The 26,879-nt window shown below is 43.6% G+C and overlaps 2 protein-coding genes across 2 annotated transcripts in view; both read right to left on the minus strand.

The window, feature by feature from the left end:
• The window catches only part of CAMK1G (calcium/calmodulin dependent protein kinase IG), a 32,795-nt gene extending 29,961 nt beyond the window's left edge, over window positions 1-2,834 (minus strand). The window contains exon 1 of the mRNA XM_054026455.1: window positions 2,747-2,834. The gene's annotated coding sequence lies outside the window, so the exon portion shown is untranslated. The remainder of the gene's footprint in view (window positions 1-2,746) is intronic.
• Window positions 2,835-19,981: 17,147 nt separating this feature from the next.
• LOC128835335 (olfactory receptor class A-like protein 1) lies at window positions 19,982-21,311 on the minus strand. Its single transcript, XM_054024730.1, has one exon. The coding sequence runs from the start codon at window positions 21,309-21,311 to the stop codon at window positions 20,358-20,360; it is 954 nt and encodes a 317-aa protein (XP_053880705.1). The 3' UTR covers window positions 19,982-20,357.
• Window positions 21,312-26,879: the final 5,568 nt, after the last annotated feature.

Genomic DNA, 26,879 nt, shown 5'->3' on the forward strand with positions numbered 1-26,879 from the left:
AGGAGTACTTGTGGCACCTTAGAGACTAACAAATTTATTAGAGCATAAGCTTTCGTGGACTACAGCCCACTTCTTTGGATGCATGCGGACAGGGGACTGGACTCGATGACCTCTCGAGGTCCCTTCCAGTCCTATAATCTATGAATCTATGAATCTTATGCTCTAATAAATTTGTTAGTCTCTAAGGTGCCACAAGTACTCCTGTTCTTCTTTTTACTGAAGAACAAATGAGACAGTCCCCAAGCCAGAAACAAAGGAGATCCAACATGTGACGTTCAAAAGAGCACTTGGGCTCAGTGTGATCCCCGGCTGAGTACTCATCTGAAACCTACCAGGCAATTGCAGAATTATGACACGTGAAACCACCTCTGAGCTCATACCCTGCCCCTCTCCAGCACTCCCTGCTAACAGATCAAGTCAATATCTGCGTGCACAATGTACTCTCTCTATTGCTTACACCCATTAGAATACTAGTTTTGTGTTGCCTGATGGTTGCTCATTCAGACTAGATCTTTCCAGGGGGGAGGGTTATACTTAATTCTATTTGCAACAGGTTTTTTTTAACGGATACTGTTTTTAGATAAGGAATCATGTGTCTGTATATTCCTTTATCATTCATCTGATCATATGATTAGCTTCCCCTCCTACCCCCTCTATTTTATGGGGGCAGTTACTTTTTGCCTGTCTGTGCCTGGGGAGAGGCAGGATGATCTTGTGCTTTAGGGATGGGTTGGGACAGGGACTCAGGAGATCCAGATTCCATTTCATGCTTTGCCACAGGCCAGCTTGTGTGACTGAGCCAGTCACTTCCCATCCCAGTTCTCCTACCTGCCCCAGAGTGGGGAGCAGTGGCATAGGAGGCATTACTGTGAGCTAAATACATTGAATGTTTATGGGGTGCCAAGATATGGGGGCTGGGTAAGTACTTGACAAAGAGCCCATCTGCCTCGTCTCATGGCAGAACATAGAGACTTTCAAAAGTCTTCCTCCCCCCGGCCAGACATTTACTAAAGAACTAGTCTCACAAGGACATTGCACACAACACAGAAGCCTTGCAAAAATCCCTGGACGACTCCGACCTGCGGCTGGCGATTTATGCAATTCACCTATCTTCACTCTTACCTTGTCCTCCACCCTTCCCTCACTGGTCTGTTTATGCACCTCTTGTAATTTGCCCTAATCCTAGAAAGTGGTGTGGTGTGGGACAGAGACTGTCTTTGTTTTACTTAGTTCATTCAGTGCTTAGTGCAAACCTTGATCTTGCCTGAGACCACTACCGCAATACAAATAAATACTTACTAATTCTACTCACTTGTTTGTGTTAGTTTTATTTTTCCACGGAGAAGTAAAATATCATGGTAAAAATTGGACAAGAAGATTTTGTGCTTGGCCTGGCATATTTTTCTAATGATTTTGCATATATGTGTTATATCTATACTTAACATACACTTATATTCCTTCTGTCAATCTCTTCTTGACACTCTATTAGTATGTGTATTATCCTTTTGTTTTCTGTGTATCTTCCATTCGCATCAATGGAAAACACACAGGGAAAGAAAGAACAGGAGCAGAATAGACTCAATACGTGCTTGGAAAATACATTCTTATAGAATCCTAGATGTCAGAGTGAGAAAAGACTTCTATGTTCATCTTTTCCATACCCCTTTGGCAATGCAAGAACAATAGGCTTTCTTTTTATTTTCAGGATATTGAGTTTGCATAATAAAATGGAAATACTCATTAAGTAGTTACTGCTTGTAAAGGCTTTTGAAGTGCTAAGTATTATTTTAATGTATTTAGCCACCACACAACAATGAATTCATTAACCATGCAGGACTGTATAATATCGATCCCTTCTGCTACTCCAGGCTGACAAGTGTCTGTGTTGTAAATGACAAGTAATTTCAATTGTCATGCCTAACCTTTTTGCTCTTTCAGAGACTAGAGCAATAAACCGGACTGCTGCTTTGTACAGTCTGATCCAGGGAATGACGCATCACCGCTTAGAATTTAATGTGTTGTTATGATCTTGCTTAAATATTTCCCTGAGAAATTGGTTCAGCTTTCGTATCACACAGCAGCAGATCCATCTGCAGACATTCTTCTTCTGAATTTCCTTAACAAAACTGCCGTAACACTTGATTCATAATCTTGCGACAGCAATGCATGAGAGGGGGGAAATGAAGAGGTGGTTTTATCTTTAGAACAAAAAGTACATACAAAAGAGGATGGGGTGGGAATACAGGGTCAAAAGGATTTCCTTTGTAAAATGCAACAAAATAATTGTTCTGCATGTAAATGAATGAACAGACACAGACAGTGTTAGACACATTTAGGGGACAGCATAATGAGGAAGTGAACAGCAGAGAGACCCAGCTGTTATGCATTAAAACCAAACCTACATTAAACATCTTATATTCATCCAACTATGCTACTGATATCAAAGCAGTGGATTAATTTGGAGTCAGGGATGAACTTCTGCTGAATCACATTTTCCAGGTAAACAGATTAGTTTAAATAGTTTACAAGTAAAACTGTACCACCCATATTATATGAGGTCACACGTGTAACATATGAGAGCTGAGAAATATTAGATTAACCACCTCTGCAACGCTGTACTCCACTCCTTTTGTTATGACATAATAAAAGTGATCTTAAAACAGAAAATACTGTACAGAACCTAAAGTCTTGTGCACAGAACAGGCAAGGAAGGCAAACGGTTATTAAGAAAATATGTTTCGCTTACCCAAATGATCACAGATGAAGCAGCTCCTGTTCTGACTCCTGTTCCACTCCTACAGGTCTGCGGGGATTAGAGACTGGTCTGGTGCTAGCAATAAACTGAGATTAAAGGGGAGGAATGCAGGAGATTTCTTTCATGAGATGGTAACCAGGCAGCACTTAAAGGGGAGTAATTTGATTATCGGGATATGCTTGTCTGTGGATGTGCACCTCTGCCTCTCACTCTCTCCTCCCCCCGCCCACCCGCCTCTGGCAATAACAGTAATACCTGGCACCTTTCATCTGAGGATCCCAAAGCACTTTACAGACAAGGCTTACCCCACCTGTGAGCTAGGGATTGGTTTTGATAACAGCAACAATGCCCTTTCTCAAGGAAAGCACTTCCTATCAAAACATTTTTGCGTCGAATGCAAAGTAATTTGATTTTCTCAAATACTCGGCTTCTCAGTATACAAATTTGTCAGACTTTCTTTTGCATTACATTGGAAATGTTCAGAGAGAGGCAGTGGAACCTAGTGGACAGAGCACTGCACTGGGATTCAGGGGACCTCTGTTCTGTTGCTGGCTCTGCCGCTGATCTGCTGGGTGAATTTGGACAAGCCTCTCTGCACCTCAGTTTCCCCATCTGTAAAACTGGGCTAGTGATGCTGACCTCCTTTATAGCGCACTGAGGTCTCTGGCCGTAAGTGCTATCAGAGGAGCTAGGTATTATTATTGTCAGGGACTCTGGGCTTCTTGAAACCAGCCAATGTTTTTTGTCTAGTTTTCAACAGTACCGTGTGTTTAGCTTCCAGATAGTAAAAAATAGGAAATAATAGCTGCTGTTTGAGTGTTTTAAGATAGTTTAGAATATTGTGGGATGGCTATAAAAATAGTATTGGCAGAAATGCCAGCTGAGTTATACCCTCATATAAGATAACGGGGTTGCATGAACAAACAGGGTATGATTCAGTGCAGAATTTGATCCGATATCAGGAATAAAGCAACACTTAGTCAATACAGGATAATCACATTATTTTCCTTGCTTTACTATTGTTTAATTCAAAGATGAACCGGGAGACCTCAGTTTAGTATTCTGCATTTCACCTGCAATGACTATTGGTATTCCAGTAGCATCTGTATGCCCTACACAGAGTCAAGGCTCCAGTGTGCTGTGTGCTGCACAAACACATATTAAGTTACAGACCCTGCCCTAAAAAGTTTAACAATCTTCCCTTTACTTGATCATGCACTCTCCTGTCTGTTGCTTTTCCTGCCCCCACAACACGAGTGTCACACTTGTTTTGCACATGCGCAAACACACACACACTGAATGCTAGTGCAAGTTATACTATCCTGCCTCCATTTACACCACCATTTGCTCTGCCACTCAGTCGGGGAGGAAAAACAGAGGCCCAGACAGATTTGCCCAGGATCATGTGGCAGGTCAGTGGGCAGAGCTGGAAATAGAATCCAAGTCCCCTGGCTCCCAATCCCAATCCATGCGAAGACTAGCCCACACTTCTTCCAGCGTCAGAAGAGGTCAGTTCCGTTCATTGTGTCATACACAGAATACTGAGGGGCAATTCTTCAATGAGACCATGAATTCTATTCCTCTGGAAGCACATTTCAACTTTTTTCCCCACACTACAGAGCAAATATTTCATCGGCAGAAATATTAATGTTAAAAAAATATGCTGGATTTATAAGAAAACGTCCTTCCTAGCTCCTAGCTCTGGACTACATAAATGCCAGAGGATTCTCATTGGGCAGGACTCTGTCTCAGGAATTTGCATTCCAATCTAAAACAAATGGCACTTCAGCCTATAACTTTGCCTCACAGTGATAATAAAGAAAGATGGATTTCATAACAAAAATCTCCAGCCTGCCCGGGCACAGAGGCTGTCTACATTATCCCCCTAAATGTGTAAGTATATGCTGCCTTCTAGTGGCAGATATTGGCCATGTTCCGATCAGATACATCAGTTAAAAGCCAAGCACCAGATCTCTCAGTTGGTTTAAATTGGCCTAGATGAATTTATTCCATGAACAGCTGGCCCAAATGTACACTCCTTGCTCATGCAAAACTCCCGTTGAAACAAAAGAACTGCCGATTTTCATATTCTGTTCCTATCCTTCATCTTAGTTTTAAGGAAAAAGATCAATTGTATTTTTTCATCATTATTAATGGTCATTTATCTCTGTCGCCTTCACTGCTCAGCTCTTCACCATAATTCCCATTCTGGTCTTATTATAAATCTGTTCATGCATTTAGTAGTTTAAAATTCATTTCTGTAAAGAAAAATAACAAAGCAGAGCTTACCTAGAATTTCAATAGCAGCAAAGGAATTACAGTTTTCTAGTTAAGACACTGGATTGGGATTCAAGCAATGTGGATTCATTTCCCATCTTTGCTACAGACTTCCTTTGTGCCCTTGGGCAAGTCACTTATGTCTGGGCCTCAGTTTCCCACCTGTAAAATACTTCCTTTTTCTTGTTTGTTTAGATCACAAGTTCTTTGAGGCAGGAACTGTCTCTTATCAGTGTATGTAGAGTGCCTTGTACAATGGGATTCAAGTCTTGGCTGGGGGCTCAAAGAGCTACTAGCATATAAACAATTAATAATAAGCTTGCAGTGTACATCAGATTGGCACGAAAGAGGAGCATAGTCTAGCATAGGGGCAAGTGTTCCAGGTTCAGTTTATGTCTGCGCCCTGGAAACATTGCAGTCAGTTAATCTGGGCACCACACTTTAATTGTACTGCATTTATCCTGCACAGATGGATAAAAAAAATACATTCTGCATGACACTGCTCAATGCTTTAGCCCCAGTCCCACATCGGCCAACAAAATGCCCCATTCAGGAAACAGTCTTGTAAGCCAAGACCCTGATTAAGTAGGGGACAACCTGGGGAAAAGGGAATGCTTAACCATAGCCAAACTTGAATAAGACACTCAGATATCACAGTGATGAGCACCATACAAAATGCCTGAAGGAAGCTGGTGGGGCAACTCAGAAGAAACTGGACAAAGCAGCAAGGTCTTTTATTAGGAGCAACTCTTTATAACCGTAATTCAAAGCAAGCTACCATTCACCACAGGAAACATACCTCCCCAGCTTGGGTTTCAGCTCCCCTCCTCTCCCTGGCTTGGAGGAGCAGCTTCCCCTCTTTTTTCACTGGGGTGATGAGAGTTCCTCCTCTTGATTGAATCTAGAACCACTTCCCTTGCTTGCTGGGGAATTGGTATTAATTCTACCCTGTCACCGACTGATGGCTGGAGCGCCTTGTGCCTGGGCATTCAAGCAGCCAGCATTTGGTTAATGTCATGACAATTAAATGTGAGTAATTTTTTTTTAAGTTTACTGCTCAGAATGACCCGATTGCCTTGTGAACATGGTTGAAAAGTAAGCAACGTGAAAAAAATAATCAAAACTTCCTGCGCTGCGATCTTTGGCTTTTGTGTGATATTTACTGTATTCAGAATGGGAAACAATGCAAAGACCAGAATAGCAGCTTTAGAAGGAGCATGACTATACTGAGGGGAGGTTAGAAACAGCCATTGAAGAAAGTTGATCGAGCAAAGAAACAAGCAGAATGGCTCTATTTAGACTCGGTAGACAAGAGCCATTGAGTTTTCCTGCACCAGCTGTATTCAGAGTTTGGCCTTCAGAGAAGTATTGAGAACAACATCAATAATCCAGTGGAGGCAAGAGGAATAAAAGTTTCCCCTTGTGCTTTATTGTGAAATAAATTTATCAAGATGGTGCCTCTTAACCCTGCACCTTAGAATTCTGGGAAAATAGGCTATTCAATTCAGGGCTGCTCACTGAGTGGTAAATGGATTTGAATAAAACTAGCAGTTGTTAAAAGAAAAGCCAGTGCTTCTGTAGAGGCATAATTTAGAACATAAGAGCAGCCATACTGGGTCAGACCAATGGTCCATCTACTCCAGTATCATGTCTTCTGACAGTGGCCAATGCCAGATGCTTCAGAGGGGATGAACAAAACAGGGCAATTTATCAAGTGATCCATCCCCTGTCATATAGTCCCAGTTTCTGGCAGTCTGAAGTTTAGGAATACCCAGAGCATGGAATTGCATCCCTGACCATCTTGGCTAATAGCCATTGATGGAACTATCTTACATGAACTTGTCTAATTCTTTTTTGAACCCAGTTATGCTTTCAGCCTTCGCAACATCCCCTGGCAATGAGTTCCACAGGTTGACTGTGCGTTGTGTGAAGAAATGCTTCCTTATGTTTGTTTTAAACCTGCTGCCTGTTCATTTCATTGGGTGACCCCCTAGTTCTTGTGTTATGTGAAGGGGTAAATAACACTTCCCAATTCACTTTCTGCACGCCATTCATGATGTTATAGACCTCTATCATATCCCCCCTTGCTCATCTCTTTTCTAAGATGAACAGTCACAATCTTTTTAACCTCTCATCGTATGGAAGCTGTTCCAGACTCCTAGTCATTTTTGTTGCCCTTCTCTGTACTTTTCCCAATTCTAATATATCTATTTTGAAATGAGGTGATCAGAACTGCATGCAGTATTCAAAGTGTGATTGTACCATGGATTTATATAGAGGCATTATGATATTTTCTGACTAATTATCTCTTCCTTTCCTAATAGTATCTGACATTCTATTCGCTTTTTTGACTGCCACTGACATTGAGCAGATGTTTTCGGAGAACTTTTCACAATGACTCCAAGGTCTCTTTCTTGAGGAGTAACAGCTAATTTAGACTTCATCATTTTGTACGTATAGTTGGGATTATGTTTTCCAGTGTGCATCACTTTACACTTATCAACATTGAATTTCATCTGCCCTTTTGTTGCCCAGTCACCCAGTTCTGTGAGATCCCTTTGTAACTCTTCGGACACAGCTTTGGACTAAACTATCTTGAATGATTTTGTATCCTCTGCAAACTTTGCCACCTCACTTTTTCCAGATCGTTTATGAAATTAGAGCAGGCTGATTGGAGAAGGGTTGTATCCTTCAGCATATTCCTCAACGAACATCAGGAAGAACAATAAACCATTATGGATGGGTAAGAACATATAGGGGAGATTGAGAAGGGAAGCAGTCTGGTTATGCTCTCAGATCCCGATCCTGAGAAGGGTCAGCTCCAATGCCCTGCAGTCAGAAGCTGCTCCTAATAGTCAGCACTTATTGGACTACGTCAATTTACACCCGCTGAGGATTTCCCCACACTTCAGCTAAGAACAGGGGGCAGCCCCTGCAAAGGCAACAGAGCGGTGCTGATTTACACCAGCTGAGGATCTGCCAGGAAACATTTCTGTGGATTGTGAGAGGAGGAAAGAAAACAGAGAAACACCATCTAAATGTTGCCAGGGAGACGAGCAACAGGGCAGCAAGATTTTTTTGTCTTAGGGTGCAAAAGAAAAGAATAGAAATGAAGCTAGACTTCTCCAGAGCACAATCTCAGCACCATTACCCTTAGTTGCTTTAACACAAGCTAAACTCAGTTTCCAGGGTTCAGGAAAATAAGTGATTCAGGCCAACACCTCAGCAGTTCCTAAGCACCTGCATCTACCATTGAAGCCAGTGAGACGTTCAGGAGGTTGGCATCTCCTAGGAATTGACCCAGTAATTATAATGCTTTGCATTTCCACAGTCCACAGTTAATGGATCTCAGAGTGCTTTACTATCACCAGTTCATTGACCCCGATGATGTATCATTTATTTCTACTACGCTATTATTTCTGTGGCATCACGGGAACCACAAAGGGCAAACATATCAGGGGAGAACACAAGATATTCACCACAAACTCAGTTTTATACATGCTAATTTATAGTAGGCTCAGAAGTTGTGTGCACACATGGAATCACAACTACTGCATGCTCAAATGAAGAGTTAGACACAGGTGGTAATTTCACATGCACTGTGACCACAGCTGCAAGCCCAAATTATGATATTTGTGCTGCAAATGAGACACACAATTGTGAGCACAGTTTATGGATGCATTTGCATGCCTAAACTTCTGCATATCAGATCCTGACCCTAATAGAAAATCTGCACTATTCCTCATTTCAAGTGATTAACTGTTAATTTAAGTGCCCAAATGCAGAATTTGTGTGTCATATTGAATTCCCAAGTTGGAACACTGAATCCCCATCAACAGGGCACTCCAGTAATGAGACTGCAGGAAACAAGGTTTTATAGATTGCTGTGAGAATTATCCATCAACCACATTTAAAGCATTGTAATTTTGCAACAAAAGAGACACCACTCCAAAACTGTGTTTTCTTACAGCTGACTGATTTTCTAATCATCAGAATACAGGATTGTTTTTAATTAGTCTGATAATTAGGCCAAAGCCCCTCACAGCTTTGGTTATTATCAATATGTATGATGAATGCAGTAATTTGCTAGTGAGGAACCTTAGTGGAATTCTTATTTTGTTGTTGATGTCAGTTTCTCCTGGAAGCCAATCTGAATTTGAATTAGCAAAATGTGTAATTGGATGGCAACATCAGTTAGCAAGAAATATCACCACTGATAAAGCAACTGCTCTGTTTATCAAGAGGATTTCTACTAGGAACAGTCAAAGGCATATGGAAAACAACTAGAACCCCTCTCCCCCTAACCCGCACTGGTGAGTCTTTGCCAGAACTTGAATGAAGAACAAATTCCCACAGGAACTAAGGTCCATCCCAACCTCCGCACGCCTTGCTCCCAGTGCCAAGTTCATGTCTTTGACCTGTGTTCTCTTATATAAACACAGAGTAGTGTGGACATTAAAAAAAAAATCAAACCCTACACTGCTCACACAGTCCTCCCCACCCTGGGAGAGGCTGAAAGAACGCACCACACATGACAGGTGTTAGTCACGTTGTTCACTGCACAACTGGAAGATACTCAGATACCACACTGAGGAGAAGAACCTATAGAGACTAGAATCAACCCCCAAGACTTTGAGGTTCACAAGAATCTAGATAAACATCTAATTTTCTCTAATTTCAGCCCCTCTGTACTTTTTACACTTGTGGGTTGTGGATGGAAGTAGACATATTGAAGGAAACACACAACCCTCTGCCCCACTGTACACAACTTGTGTGGCTTTATGTGTAATAGGAAAAAACATTTCTTACCGCACCCCAGGATCTATACAACACTCTGAAATCTGGAGAAATTCAGGACTGGGTCTGAATGCCATAGCTGGGTCTCATCTTTAAGGGCAATGCTTTAGGCCCAGGCAGACAGCATGTACACATGATCTCAAGCAAGCAGCAGGAGATACGGAGGCATTCCAGGCACAGTCCAAGAGTCTCCATGCTCTGTAAAGAGCAATGAAGCCCAGTATGACATGCAGGATGAAGATGTGATTTGGAAAGAAGACCGTACAGTGACAGTTAGCTGAGGATTCCTGTTCCAATCACAGGTCCCTGGTGCTAATAACAGGACTCAGGGAATCTTGCATATTAGGGGAAAATATTGTCATCTCAATCATCATTCTGAAATTGGGCACTGGTATAAATTACTTTCCTGGCCCTATAGGCCCCACTCCCCCAAGCAATTTTTATTCCTGTACTCCCAGCATGATGGCAGCTTACCCTAAACAATCTCTGTGTTCGGTTGTGACTGTGTGTGTGTGTGAGTGGGTGGGTGCTTTCCTTAATTAAAATGGCTGCAGAAAGTTGTTGGTTTGATAGCCTTGAAGACTACAGTCCTTTGTTTATTCACAGCACCAGGTCCAATCCCGGCACATGCTGACGCCTGCCAGCACCTGCAAACTTGACCCAGAGGGGTATGTGCAGAGCTGAGTCTAAGGGTTTATCTACATGACGGAGTTACATGGATGCAAGCTGCCACACTCATGTGACTTACCCTGACTTCAAAATGGGTAAGTCACTTCAGTGCAGCACATTACACTGGGTATTACACATTGCACATCCGTGTAGCGATACGGTTGCAAAAATCTCTAATGTCGAAAAATTCTAAGTCATTTCAGTATGCAGAGACCAATAGAAACAGCAGCCAGGGTACAAGACAGCAGGTCACAGGAGTTTCTGGGGGATTGTTGACCTGGAGCTAAAGGAGGGTATTTTAAAGCAGGAAAACTGTAGGTTGGCAATTTGGAATGCTGGATGTGCCATGGGATATTTAGAAGCCACCAGAAACCAGGACCAGAGTTTTACATTTCAGCTGAGAAACGTTTACTGTTAGGATGGAAGACCAACAAAATTATAGTAAAGCGTGTTTAGCAAAGAATGCCGCCATACAGTCAGTGATCAGATGGTGCTGTGATAAAATTGCCAATGACAGACATAGAGTGAACATCCAGCCAGACTGTCTTAAGGACCTAGCTAGATATCAATCTCCTGGGACATGCTTCATCTGCAAGGAGGCTACATCGCTTTGGGATTTGCCCTAACGATGCTGCTGCTGCAGCTGATAAACAGCACCCCCAACAACAAGAGAATGGCCTCGACCTGCTAAGATGAAGGCACCTTGAATCAGATAAAGAGTGTGGACAGACAGTGCCCTTAACATCAGGCTGGGGGGTTGCTTTGGTGCTAACCCAGACAGAAGAATCACCAACGTTGTTGTCAACCCTGATTTTATCACGAGTGATACAATATTTGGAGTCGCGCTGAGTGAGCATCTCCACTTTCATAGAAACAGAGGACATTTCTAGCCCTTCTACTTGCAGCAAAGAGCTTGAATATGTGGCCACCCAAATGCTTAAAAAACAGAAGGGAAATAAAAAGAACCCACAAATTTATTCTTTTTAAAAAGCTCAGCACTTTTGGGAGCCTGACTCTGAAACAAGTAATAACTCTTCCTGCAGTACTCTACCGTATCTACACATCTGACTACCAACCAGCACACCCTGCCGGGCTGGTGAGAGTTGGTGGGATCAAGGCATAGGTTGTTATCATTATTTAGCTGTAATATTACAGAAAATCCCAGCATGGTGCCAGCAGAGAGCAGTGTAGTATAACCAATGAAAGGACCGTTTTGATTGAGGCAAAACATTTTTTTTTAAAAATATGGACCTTTAAAAGCAGCACATATGGGATTTCTAAGGAGTTGGCAGAGGGATTTAAATGTTTGGATCAATTCCTCTGAGCTAAATTTAATTTAATTATGTGCTCCTTACAGAATAAAATTTTGTAAGTGTTTTTACTTTCCTTAGTGGTTGGCTTTTTCCAATAGTGAAACTTACATAGCAATTATACATATCTCCTTATTCTCAGAGATCAACGAAATAGTTTGTAATAACTAGGAATGTGTGCAGTTACTAGCCATGCTTTAGAGGGACTAAAAAGCTTCATTTATATACATAGAAACATCTATAGACTACATTATCTGATCAGATCCTCAGCTGCTGTGTATCCACACTGATTTTCTCAAGCTTAATATCTGTCCCTGTAATTTTCAAGGTGCTGTTAAGCAGTTAATCCTTCCCCCAGAACTAAGAGGCAGGGTGGTAGGTATTACTGTACCCATTTTACACATGGGGAAATTGAAGTAAAGAGTTGCAAATGCAAAATGTTAGGGTCAGGTTGAGTTGCTATTCAAATTCAAGGCCCAAAATATGTATCTATCAGCAATAACAACAATGCACAAAAGCTTAAAAGAAGAGAAGAATCCATATATGGAAAACTGCAGGAGGAATTGAGAGGCAGAATGTAACATCCAGAGGTAGACGTCAGCTAAGGCACATTGGATATTGCCATGACAGTTGTGAAAAGTGCTTTGAGATCATGTATTTGTTACAGGTGGTAAAAACCCTTAGATGTTACACAGCTTCTGAAAGACCACACTTCCTATTGCAGCAAAGAGCCCCCTAAGCAGTATGGAGACTGTAATACTTCATTGGGGTCCATCCTGCTGATGGAGTCATCTACTCCCATCTCCTGTTGCAGCAGAGTTTTCCCTTTAAAGTCAGACATGCATCAGAGGGGGACATTGATAAAGACACCGTGTGCCTCTGAGAATTGTATTTGGATGTATTGTAAGCAGCAGGATTATCTACTTCAGTGCCCAGTGGATACACATATGGAATCTTCTGGGAAATCTGATCCCTGCAAGGTTCAATCACATTTGCAAATCCTTTGCAGAGTGTGAAATACAGCAGAGTCCCCCCAGGAGCCCACAGCTAGGGTTACCATATTTCTACAAGCAAAAAAGAGGACACGGGGGGGGGGGGGGGAGGAGCCCCGCTCTAGCCCCGCCCCAGCTCCACCCCCATCCACTCCCTCCCACTTCCCACCCCCTGATTGCCCCCCTCAGAACCCCCAACCCCCCGCTCCTTGTCCCCTGACTGCCCCCTCCTGGGACCCCTGCCACTAACTGCCCCCTAGGATCCCACCGCTTATCTAAGCCCCCCTGCTTCTTGTCCCCTGACTGCCCCCTCCTGAAAATGCCCTACTACCCTACCTGTCCCCTGACTGCCCCGACCCTTATCCACACTCCCACCCCATATTCAAACCCCTGCCCCCAGACAGACCCCTGGTGACTCCCATGCCCTATCCAACTGCTCCCTGCCCCCGACAGGATCCCCAGAACTCCTGACCCATCCAACCCCCTCTGCTACCTGCCTGCCTCGACCACTCTCCACACCCCTGCCCCCTGACAGCCCTCCCAGAACCCCAGACCCATCTAACCCCCCCTGCTCCCTGTCCCTGACTGTCCCAAACCCTCTCCACACCCCTGGCCCCCTGACAGCCCCTCCAGACCCATCTAACCCCCCCACTCCCTGTCCATGACTGTCGCAACCCCTCTCCACACCCTTGCCCCCCTGGTAGCCCCCCCCCCAAAACTCCCGACCCATCCAACCCCCCCTCCCTGTCCCCTGACCAGGGCCAGCTTTAAAGAGCCCAGGAATCGGGCTGCGCTCCGGCCGGGGTTGCAGGGCTTGGGGTCGGGCCGGAGGTGCTCAGCCGGCGCTGCTGGGGCCCGGGCCGGGTCCGGGCCGGGGGTGCTGGGGCCCGAGCCGGGCCGGGGGTGCTGGCGTGCTGGGGCCCGGGCCGGGCGTGCTGGGGGCCGGGCCGGGGGTGCTGGGGCCGGCGCTGCTGGGGTCCGGGCCGGGGGTGCTGGGGCCCGGGCCAGGCTGGCGCTGCTGGGGCCTGGGCCGGGCCGGGTCCGGGGGTGCTGGGGCCGGCGCTGCTGGGGCCTGGGCCGGGCCGGGTCCGGGGGTGCTGGGGCCGGCGCTGCTGGGGCCCGGGCCGGGTCCGGGGGTGCTGGGGCCGGCGCTGCTGGGGCCCGGGCCGGGTCCGGGGGTGCTGGGGCCGGCGCTGCTGGGGCCCGGGCCGGGTCCGGGGGTGCTGGGGCCGGCGCTGCTGGGGCCCGGGCCGGGTCCGGGGGTGCTGGGGCCGGCGCTGCTGGGGCCCGGCCCGGGCCGGCGCTGCTGGGGGCCGGTGCTGCTGGGGCCCGGCCCGGGCCGGCGCTGCTGGGGCCTGGGCCGGGCCGGGTCCGGGGGTGCTGGGGCGCGGGTCGGGTCCTGGCCGGTGCTGCTGGGGCCGCCGGGCGCCGCTTGGCCAGGGCCGCGCCTCCCCGGAGCTCTCCTCCTCCTCCCCCCCAGCTTACCTGCTGCTGCCGCCGGCCTGCCCCTGCTTCATTTCGAGCTTCGCGGGAATCAGGGGAGCAGGGGGCGGAGCGTTCAGGGGAGGGGAGGAGGGGGAAGATAGCTGCGGGGCCAGCGGAGTGGTAAGGCTGCAGGGGATGGGGGGAGCCGGGAAGGGGCTTTGGCTGCCCAGCGGCACTTGGCCGCTGCTTTTCGATCTATAAATAGCCGACTGGGGAAATCCCGGACATTTTTAGATTTTTAAAAATCCCCCCCGGACGGCTATTTATAGAACGAAAAGCCGGACATGTCCGGGGAAATCCGGACATATGGTAGCCCTACCACAGCTAATTGTGAGTGATAATGTAAAAGTCAAATATATACTCATGATGTTTATGAATTAATTACTATTGCTAGAAAATTGCTAGTAATCCAGGATCAAGGGGAAGCAAAGGAGGGAACTGTTCCTCCCAGAGGCAACTCTGGAGACTGCTATATCTATATCTGCTATAACACAGGAACAAATCTACACAGACACACCCCTAGAGCCCTGACCAGAGGTATTCTATCTGCTACCCAAGATCCATAAACCTGGAAACCCTGGACGCCCCATCATCTCAGGCATTGGCACTCTTATAGCAGGATTATCTGGCTATTTGGACTCTCTCCTCAGACCCTACGCTACCAGCACTCCCAGCTATCTTTGAGACACCACCGACTTCCTGAGGAAACTACAATGCATTGGTGATCTTCCTGAAAACACCATCCTGGCCACCATGGATGTAGAAGCACTTTACACCAATATTCCACATGAGGATGGACTACAAGCTATCAGGAACAATATCCCTGATGAGGCCATGGCGCAGCTGGTGGCTGAACTTTGTGACTTTGTCCTCATCCACAACCATTTCAGATTTGGGGACAACTTATACCTTCAAGTCTTCGGCACTGTTATGGGTACCCAAATGGCCCCACAGTATGCCAACATTTTTATGGCTGACTTAGAACAATGCTTCCTCAGCTTTCGTCCCCTAGCGTCCCTCCTCTACTTGCGCTACATTGATGACATCTTCATCATATGAACCCACGGGAAGGAGGCCCCTGAAGAATTTCACCTGGATTTCAACAATTTCCACCCCACCATCAATCTCAGTCTGGACCAGTCCACACAAGAGATCCACTTCCTGGACACTACAGTGGAAAATAAGTGATGGTAACATACCAGAAACCTATACCAGAAACCAACTGACTGCTATACTTACCTACATGCCTCCAGCTTCCATCCAGGACACATCACACGATCCATTGTCTACAGCCAAACCCTAAGATACAACCGCATTTGCTCCAATCCCTCAGACAGAGACAAACACCTACAAGATCTTTATCAAGCCTTCTTAAAACTACAATACCCACCTGGGGAAGTGAGGAAACAGATTGACAGAGTGAGACAGGTACCCAGAAGTCATCTACTGCTACAGGACAGGCTCAACAAGGAAAATAACAGAACACCACTGGCCATCACATACAGCCCCCAGCTAAAACCTCTCCAGCACATCATCAATGATCTACAACCTATCCTGGAAAACAATCCCTCACTCTCACAGACCTCGGGAGGCAGGCCAGTCCTCGCTTACAGACATCCCTCCAACCTGAAGCAAATACTCACCAGCTACTACACACCACACCACAGAAACACTAACCCAGAAACCAATGCCTGTAACAAACCCCGTTGCCTACTCTGTCCCCATATCTACCCTAGCGACACCGTCAGAGGACCCCACCACATCAGCCACACCATTAGGGGCTCATTCACCTGCACATCTACTAATGTGATATATGCCATCATGTGCCAGCAATGCCCTTCTGCCACGTACATTGGCCAAACTGGACAGTCTCTATGTAAAAGAATAAATGGACACAAATTGGACATCAGGAATGGCAACATACAAAAGCCAGTAGGAAAACACTTCCATCTCCCTGGACATTCTATAACAGATTTAAAAGTAGCCATCCTTCAACAAAAAAAACTTCAAAAACAGACTTCAAAGAGAAACTGCAGAGCTACAATTCATTTGCAAACGTAACACCATTAATTTGGGCTTGAATAGGGACTGGGAGTGGCTGGCTCATTACAAAAGCAATTTTCCCTCTCTTGGTATTGACACCTCCTCCTCAATTATTGGGAGTGGACCACATCCACCCTGATTGAATTGGCCCCATCAACACTGTTTCTCCACTCGTAAGGTAACACCCTTCTCTTCATGTGTCAGTATATTTATGCCTGCATCTGTAATTTTCACTCCATGCATCTGAAGAAGTGGGTTTTTTACCCATGAAAGCTTATGCCCAAATACATCTGTTAATCTTTAAGGTGCCACTGGACTCCTCGTTGTTTTTGGGGATACAGACTAACACAGCTACCCCTCTGATACTTGGAGTCACACTGCCTTCCAGGTTGCCCCTGGAACAGCACGGCTCATGTTCCATTCAGTGCTCAGGGCTATGCCTAAAAGCACAATTTAGTCTTAGTAGAGAGGCAAGGTGGGTGAGGTAATATCTTTTATTGGACCAACTTCTGTTGGTGAGACAGACAAGCTTTTGAGCTTACACTGAGCTCTTCTTCAAGTCTGAGTGTCACAGCTAAATACAAGGTGGAACAGATTGTTTAGCATAAGTAGTTATTTAAGTCATGTTGTAAGAGACCACTCAAGGTGAAGTGGCCTGTTTACAGCTCTGCAATCATAGGACAGAAAAGGGAGGGTTAATGGGTTACAGATTATTGTAATAAGCCATAAATCCAATGTCATTATTAAGACCATGATTTTTAGTGTTTAACAAAGTTATGAATTTAAGCTCTCAGACTCATCTTTTGAAACTGTTGTGCATGTTTCCTTTGAGGATGAGGACTGATAAGTCAGCCATAGAGTGATCGTTATGTGAAAAGCTTTTGCCCATGGGTGGAGATGGTGCTTTTGTCTTTTATTAATTTCCAGTGTGAGTTCATTAGAGAGCATAGTGGTTGTCTGGTTTCACCTGCGTTGTCATTATTGGGTCATTTAGTGCACTGGATGAGGTACACCACATGTTGGATCTTGAAAGGCGTGTGTGTGTGTGTGGGGATATTGATCACCATAGCAGTGGAGATGTGGCTACAGGTTTTGCATGTATTGTTCTGGTAGGGTCTGGAGCCTCTTTGAGTAGGTGGGTCCTGGTCTATGGGGAGTTCTCTTTTGGAGTTGAGCTTGGTGAGGCTGGGGTGTAGTTTGAAGGCAAGAAAAGGGGGTTCAGGAGAGATTTCTTTCAGGCTATTGACCCCATCAAATATGAGAAAAGCAAAGACAAGACTCTCGGCAGTCACTGTGATCAATGTTATTTTGCCCATAACACTTCTCACTAGTTCTCTCTTACCTCAGTCTGCTATCCTCCAGTTCTCTGATGGGGTTGTGACTGGATTCAGCTAGGACCCACCAAAAAAAGTGAGTTGGATGAACCTTCAGTGAAGCTCCTTCTACACTGCAAAACGTACTGTTCATTTTACATGCCTCAGATACCGATGAGTTCAAATGAGGATTGTTCCAGTGAGATGCATGTGGAGGAAATGAAGGCAATTTTCACCACAACAGACTATCCTTCCAATTTCTAAAACCCAAAGCAACTTCAGTGAGGCCCATAACAGGTATGCAATCTATTAGTATCTGATTTTTAATGATATATTAAGAAAATAGTCTAATTATATTTTTTATTCTTTCATAACTCCCTGACCTACACATTCAACTCAGTTCCCTTCTGGAACTATTCCCAAGTGAACCATTAATCTTTTCTAATGAACTTTATCAATTCCAGGTCTTTGAATATTTATACACTTGGCAGACAAGGAGCAGAAGACGTATTGTGTCTCTCTGCTTTAATAGTTGGTCTTGCTTAGCTGTCTATGCTTAAAAAGCCTCCTTATTAGTAAGTGAGATACCAGACATAGTGGAATGCAGCCAGAACGGGAGGCGCTGAGAAATAGTTTAAATTCTGGATCCAGCCATCACACTGTAGACATTTCTACAGATTTATGAATATGCCACAGACAGAAAATTTCTCAAAGTGTCAATGTTTATTTTCTAAAGTTTGATCCAACTCCTACAAATTATTTTCTAGCCATATAAATAAAACCTACCCGGAATAATCTTCTGACAGATTTTGGAATGCAAGATTCGTACAATAAACTTTTTTCATATAAGTGGCACTTATACATAAGGTATTTTATGATGGCCTTTCCCTAGGAGACTTTAGATTTCCCCTTTAAAATATAGGACATGCAATTAAGGCTCTGTTCTTGCTGTAGAACAATAGTATGTGAGCAGATGCTCCTAGAGAATATGCCTTAGATTAGGGGCAATGGTATTTATTCTTGGCCATAACCCTAACAGAATGGTGTAGGAGGTACTGCACCGCAAGGTGGCAAGAAACTCCATTTTTCAAAGTTTAAATTAGCACCTTCGTTTGAGCAATGAGCATGATCAGGACAAGTATAGAGAGACACTATTAGCAGCCTTCAAATATTGTCCTATGAAATTAATGAGGGAGGTTAGTAATAATGACAGTGGCACTGAGATGCAAGGCAATTAGTCACAGCTACTCAGAGAAGAATTGTGTAGATGTGGGTGTGTCTGTCTATCATCAAGAAGGTGAGAGGAGCTCAAATCTTTTGCATTGAATGTAAGTGGTATTGGGTAACAGAAGAACAGACCAGGGGGTTGTTTATTAAATTTTAATAGAACAGAATCTTTCCCCCTGATGGAAATTCAAATAATTTTACGTGATGTCTGACTTGATAAACAAGTGCAATGATCTTCAGTGTCAAGCATGGACAGCATTGTTAACAACTACATCAGCTTGAATAAATTCTTGTCTTAGTCATTCAAGCAAATGGAAAACAGTGGCATTTTTCAGAGAGAGTTGTCATTTGATTTTTATTCTTCAGAATGATTTTTATAACATTTAAACTAGCACAAACTTCCTGCACAAATTTGAAATAACTTTGAAACATACTATATTAACAAGCTACTGGAGCAATCCCTTACAGCTCAGTGTTAGGTGATGAAATTGTATTATTAATAGTGTCTCAGCTTAAAGATGATTGGTTAACTCGTTCACTTGCATTCTGCGCCTATTGGTTAACATGCTGTAAAAGTTGCTGGGGAATTTTTCACACATTTTAAAGAGGCATATGTCATAGTTATGTCACAGTTTTGACATGCAGCCTGCCAAAGACTGATTTGCATTGTGTTGAGAATCCACATATCCACCTGTACTCAATGAGAGCTGGAGATACTCAGCACTTCTGAAACCAAGGCCACAGAACCCTGGGATAAAACCTAGTTTTTACTATCTGAACATGAGATTTGTGTTGTAGACATTAAATATTGCAGTGCTGTATATGTTCAAAGTCTACCACTGGTTTTGGCTCTGATGTGGCTTTCATCTTTTGTTTGATAGACATTAAAATGCATAAGTGACATATATTGAATTTAAATATGCCTATTAAGCTTGTGACACCTTCTCCGGGGTTTAGACACATAATATGAAGATAAAATGCACATTTACAGAGCATCAAGGAACAATCTAACAAGTCTGGAAGTTACTTTACAACAAAGTTATTGGCATGCATCACTTTCCAATTTGACTATTTCAGAAAATGTACCCCAGTTTTCAGGTATATTTACTGAAACTTTGTTAATTATTTAGATGGGAGGAAATAATTTCTTTCTCTACTCACACTGGAAGTCTATGGCTAAAGTGGGAATCAAACCAGGTTTCCTGAGTCATGCTTTAATCACAAGACCATCCTTCCTCTCTTGTTATTGCCTGGGTGTACAGTCAAATACAGATTTTTGTACCCTGTGTTTTCACTCTGCCTCATGGAGAATTTACTTTTGTTGTTTTTTTGTTTTGTTGTTCTGAGATACTTGAAGTATGAATTGGGGTGTGTGTGTGTGTGTGTGTATGTGTATGTGTGTGTGTGTAGAAACAATAATAATTGCAATATTAAAAACAAAGCTGAATAAGACTTAAGCCTGAAAGTTGCTACCTGGCCCATTTGTTTCTTATTGAATATACTTTGAGATGCTGTCTACACCTGGTAACTGTCTCCTCCTGGTTGCACATTTCAAACCTGTCTGTACCTTCTTGTTGGTCAGGATAATCAGCAGTGGGCTGATGGCCGAGTAGCAGGAATCAAGGAACATCCGGGCATCAATGAGGCTCAGTGAGACAGGATACATACAGAGGGTAGAGATCCAGAAGAGGCTGTCCAGCCCAAAACAGAGAAGGTACATGATTAACAGGGCCACCACGGCTTTGGCTGCCTGGATCTCCGCGTGCTTTGTGTGCAGCCCCAACAGATGTTTTGCCTGCTTCCCGTGCTGATAAAACATGGAGAGAAGGTAGCAGCTGGAAAGAGTCATGACTCCCAGGAAGAACAAGTCCCGAATGACAGACACCGCCCCGTTTCCTAAGTACAAAAGGTGGTTGGGGAACACCATGTAGCAGAAGTTGTACACCATTGTGTGGCTTTTGATGATGGAGGAGTTTGCAGCAGCCTGGGAGGAGGAATAAGCCAGGTGGGTACTGCACACAAAAAGGTTGAAGCACCACATGGAAATCATAACTGAGGAGAGATTTTTCAGCAGGTTCTCTCTCAAGCGCAACCATTTGCAAGGAGATGGGACAATGAGGATACACTGGAAACAGCCCAGCAGGGAGGTGATGCAGATGGTCATGGCTCTGCCCACACAGTAAATAAGGAGGGTAATTTTGCAGACCAGGTCATTGTACGTGTTCTGAAGCCTAAAGGTTTTGAGGGTGATGGGGATCCCCTGGGTCAGGATAACTAGGAGGTTGGAGAGCGCGAGGTTGCTCAGTATAATTTCAGAGGGCGTGACTTTTCCATGGCACATTAACATGTGGGTGAAGGCATAGAGGATGACTAGGTTCCCTGGGATCCCCACCATGTCCAATAAAATTAAGCCAACCATGTCAAAGATGAACCAGGCTCCCATAACTGATCCTGCAAATGGATGGATCTGTATAAAGAACAGGAGTACTTGTGGCACCTTAGAGACTAAAAAATTTATTTGTTAGTATATTCTGTATAGACATTGTGCATTAGAAATGGTATGTACATTAGAAACTGGGGACTTTCAAGTCATATAATGTACTTGCAAAGTGGGTGTCTTTAATGCCCTCTAACATTTGGTCCAATATAAGAAAACAACCTACTAATGCTACCAGTTAGTGAAGTTACTCCTTTAGCTCAACTGTTAAAAGCTTGTGTTGTGGTACTGAAGGTTCTGGATTCAAACCCGGATTCAGATCGTCAGAGGTGTCATTACATACCTAGAGTTAGGACAGATTTTGACCTTCTTAAAGATCCTCATCAAATAATGGGCTCAGGTGTCACTAGCCATGTCCAATTTGTGAGGGAAAGAGCACCGAGGACCATCCTGCAAAAGCAAACATACAAAGCTCAGTCATAAGATTGTGCTCCAGGTGCTACTTTGATGGCTGTTCAACAGCCTATGTGAAAAGGGTCGGTGGTCTGAGGCTTTTTCTTAGTGAACAGGTGTTAGAATTAATTTTTGCTGGTCACAATACCAACTGGCAAAATTAATTAATGCTATCTATATGTAGGTCTTTACAGAGTGCCAATCAGTACAGTGCTTATGCACTGAATTAGTTTATTTAATTATCAATAATAAGTAGCATTTATATAGCACTTTACAAGCTAAATTCACATAACACCCCCCAAAAGAGGCAGGTAAATATTATTGTCCTTATTTTACATATGGGGAACTGAAGCAGAGGGCTGAAATGACTTGTCCATAGCTATAAAGTGAGTCTGGGATAGAGGCAGGGAAACCTTCCAACTCCTACACCTTCGCTCATTCCTCCAGACCATGCTGAAACATCCTGACAGGAATTTCTGCACAAAGGAGTAGTTTCATTCAAGCCGATAGCAAGTTCGTTTGCACAGCTGCCAAAGATTTTTGCATCCATGTAAGCCCTCTCTCCATAAAGAAACATTTTCAGAAGTGGGTGATCAATTAGATTCTGTAAGATCTGAAAACTTGTAAGGCACTATCTGAAATTGATTGTATTTATGGATTAAGATGTAGTGTCTGATGAGTAAGGTAAAAAGTTCCAGAGCAGATATGAGAAGAATGCACGCTCTGTAAAATCATCGCAATGAAAGCCTGCTTTCTGGTCACAGTTTCACTGAGACATAAAAGCCGTAATCAGAAAAAAAAAATCCCCAGATTGTTCCAATGCTCCCAGTCCAGTTTCAGCATGAAATGCGCTATTTTAATACATCTGCCTGGGTGCCTATCTCCAGCAACGTCAATTTAGAAAAGGTTAATTCCGGAGATGGAGCAACTACAGCAGAGATAGCACACAAGCCGCTGAGGGTGTTCAGATCCCCAGGGGCAATAGGTTTTGTAACAGTGATTTTCAATTAATTCAACAGATTGCAAAAAAGTAAAAAACAGAACTTGCGAAAAAATGGCATTTGAAAAATACTTCAAAAGTTTGCATATACCTACCCCTTGTGTGTGTGGGTCATTGGCCATTTAGAAGCAGGTACCTTGCAGCACACAGATGAGTGTACTGAACATCTCATAAAAACCATACGCCGGGGTGGTGTTCTTTATGTCCAGGAATACTTCTAATGATTCTTGTTTCTCAATAAAGATATAGTTAGGACCTTCTTATTTGGAGACTCCCACTACATTAACAAAAAGTAATATTTTGTAATTACAAGAGGGTAGGAGGAGCTGTAGCCAGATGACTGGGTCCAGTTATTGATATTTAATCTTTGGCATTGCTTTACCTACACAACCCAGGTGCCTTTCCATCAAAGTGCACTATACAAATTATTGGTAAAGAAATAATGAGACAAAGCAGTTATTTCACCATTATTAGAAAGATAAATACACATCTATTAATTGCTGGATGTGTTTTTGAACTTCCAAGAAGTGCAGACCTGGTTTGCCTCTCTTTGGTGAAAGGCGTTATTACCCTCCCACAAGAAAGTATATATATATATATATTTCTTATCTTAGGTCTGCTTTTAAAGGCCCAATCAAAAAGTGCTTGAATTTCCTCACCTTGTGTTAAAGTCAGTGAGAACTGAGAGTACTTACCACCCAAGCATGACCAGGCCCTAATTTTTATAAGAATAAGCCAATAAAATGTTTCCTATATAAAAACATTATTCAAAATGGTCAATGCCTTTTAAATTAAAATAGACTACTAAGGGGAAATAGATACTGAAAACAAAACCAGGGCAACAGTTACCAGTCAAACACCATGTTCAATGAAAAAGGCAATATTTAAAATTATTCTACAATACCTGCGTCTCCAGGAAATGATTCAAGATTTCTTGTTGCAATCTTGTCCCTGCCTTCTCATGAGTTCCAGCAGTGAGACTGAAGCTGGCACCAGACAGATTTCTCTTTATACTTCCCCCCCGCTACTGGGGTGTAATTCAGATGGGAGTTGACGTGCTTGAGATTAATCCCATATGTTCTACTAGACATGCATGGGCTCTGGGATGCCCAGCATGGGATTGCAAAAATCTGCTCTTCTTGAAACATCATAATAGAGTCGGACAGTCTAAATTAGAATATGAAAACAAACACTACATGTAAATCTTCAGCATACTGGCAAAAGCCCAGGCATAGTGGAGAGCAGAGATGCAGTGTTTGGGAGCTACAGCAATAGATCCATAGGTCTCTTAGTCTTTACATAGCTACTTTTAATTCCATGCCTTTGTGCTCTTGCTTATACAGATCACAATTCTGTGCACCAACATAGACTGGTGTGGTGAGAATCAGAGGCATGGACATTTCAAGGTTTCCCTCTCATGTACTGAGTGAAACCATAGAACATAGCCCAGAACAGGGAGCAGGGCTGGCTCTACCATTTTTGCCGCCCCAGGGGGTGGGGGGTGGGAAGCACAGCTGCCCGGACTGTGCCGCCCCAAGAATGGAGGAAATGCCGCCCCTTAGCATGTGCCGTCCCAGGCACGTGCTTCCCTCGCTGGTGCCTGGAGCTGGCCCTGACAGGGAGGAGACTGAATGACACCATGTAGTCCAGCAGGAACACAAAAAGGAGATTATGCAAGACATCATGAGCATGGAAATCTTGTTTAAATTGCTAATAGATGTTAATCAAAGGACTAGCAGGAGAAATGGTGTCAGAATTAGAAGGGACAGCACCTAAAAAAACAAAATCTTCCTGTAATCCTTTCAACAGGTGGCTTTTGATGTTACACAAAAATAATTCAAACCAGCCTTAGACTTAGTCCAGACTCCTAGGTTCCACTTTAGGTATAAAAACAGATTATGCTTTGGAAGAATTAATAGGAAAATTAGGCATTACTTTCATTCTTAATCATAGCTGTTCATACCTATAGTGTCTCAGCATTAATGCATTGTGTTGTCTTATGGGAGATCCATGTTTAAATTTTCTGATGTGGCCTTTGGATTCCTAGGTGAGAAGGTGCTGTGGCACAAAGACTTTATTCTTCAGTGTGTGGACTCAAAATGGTGAAAGCGAGGAGAAAATTACTTTATCTGAACTGGTTTGTCCATTGTCCTCCAATTCTTACCATATGGAAGCATTTTTCCTTCCTGAGGACACCTCTGTGTATATGTGGGATGCAACTGTGAATTTCTGTTGGGCGAAGCAGCTCTTTCCAGGTCCCTGTTAGTACAATGAAAGTAACAGTAAATGATTAACTCTATTAGCAAAAGGACTCTGCAACAGATTTTGCATGTTCTCCTTAACCTTGGTCAATTAGATTCTGTGGACTAAGTGGCAATCATTAATTTTAAAAAATGCTTAGGGATTATGTAATTAGCTCCTAATAAACATACTGCTAATTAAGCTGTTCAATGGTACATTTACTCTAGAGCTTAATTAATAAGCTCTAAATAAATCTAGACAGAGTCTCTTCTGATGCAACTCTGTTTTCACAGAGAGGCCCATCTTCCTGGAGCATGCCCTTACACGTAAGAGAGACACTTGTCTGTAAAGAACAGTAAAAGCTTGCACAGTTGTTTGTCTGGTTTTTGCAATATACCTTTGTAATATGAATCAGTGCATTTAAGTTTCACTTAAACTTGATGAAAGTCTCCAAGCTGTTCAATGATAATATTTCATTTAGAATTATTCAAAATGATCCTTGCTGGAGAAATTCTAAATTCATTCAAGTGTTCAAACTCTTGTGCAATATGCCAAAATAGTTTTCAGTATGTGTGTTTGCATCCATCAGAAATCCATACCACAGTCTGCCCTGAAACACTAGGGATACTGAATATGGGAAAGTTTGTTTTTCTCTAGTACCTTTAAAGCTCCAGGCATCTCAAAGTGCTTTATAAAGTAGGGTGTGGCATAGAGAATATGTAGCTAATCAGGTCGTGTTATTCTCTACGGTCACAGGGAATGTCAGTTAGGTCTCAGGATTTTTGAGTATTTTAAAAAGAAGTGCCATAAGGAACCATTAACTTTCACCTGGTCAGTGACCCAACAGAGACAGGAAAGGGTGAGCATTATACATGTTAGTACCAATTTTGAATTAAAAAAATATTTTTAAGCTTGTCAATGATCACTCCATCTTCTCTTAGCCTTTGGCTTTCCATTTATACCAACGAATGTGTCCCCTCTGATAGCTGCATGTCCAAAGATAACTATTAGAGCTGATCAAAACTTTTTCCCTCCCCCAGTTTGGTTAACTTTTTTGCAGTAAAAATGTTGTTGCCTCTCAGTTTCTTACAAAATACATTTTTTGCCGGATATTTTATTTTTTTTAAAAACCCAGAACACTCAAGATTTCCTATGGATGGGAATTTGTAGTTGTCAACCATCTCTCGTATGGGTCTTCTCTGAGGCTAGTCGATGGGAGACAGGACCATAACTTTGTGCTGAGGAGAGCCATGTTATGGGGGGATAACTTGACAAGATAAGATGGAGGCCTGAGGGTCAGTATGGCCTCTCAGTGCCTCACTGCATTGGTATATATAGGTTTATGGGTCTGCTCCTACCTCTGGGCCTGGTCCTTTATCTCAAATGGGAAAGGCTCAGGATATTACATCTGGAGGCCCCACCTATGGGCCTCACCAGGGATGTCATTAAAAATGGCACTGGCATGATACAAATACCTGCCACATGGAGCTTACAGAACTCAGATGGTGCCCTGCACCCTGAACACTGCTGGTTTGGGTTTGTGCCTAGATTGTTCCAACTCAAGCGACACCTGGCAGCAGATTTAGTTTACATTCTGCAGCTGCAACGTGGGTGAAACGTGAAACGTATTTGGCCAGCAGTCCAAGACATCCTCCCATTCCACTCCTGGGTTGATAAGCTGCTCACGTCCCCAACCACTGCATTACTCCTGTGAAAGTAACTTATTTCCCAAGTTGATAATTCATGCTCAAAGTGAATGCTAATAGGAGGTAGCAGCCAATTAGGAACCTAAAAGGGCCTTTCATTAGCTTTAGAGAAATTAAGTACTAATTATGGAGGTTTAAGTAGATGCCTTCTCCAGGGGCTAATTATGGCTCCAT

This window comes from Malaclemys terrapin, chromosome 4 (assembly GCF_027887155.1).
Source record: "Malaclemys terrapin pileata isolate rMalTer1 chromosome 4, rMalTer1.hap1, whole genome shotgun sequence".
NCBI lineage: Eukaryota > Metazoa > Chordata > Testudines > Emydidae > Malaclemys > Malaclemys terrapin.

Excerpts from the sequence above, each read along its gene's own strand:
- LOC128835335 (XM_054024730.1), bottom strand. The coding sequence starts at position 21,311 with ATGGGAGCCTGGTTCATCTTTGACATGGTTGGCTTAATTTTATTGGAC.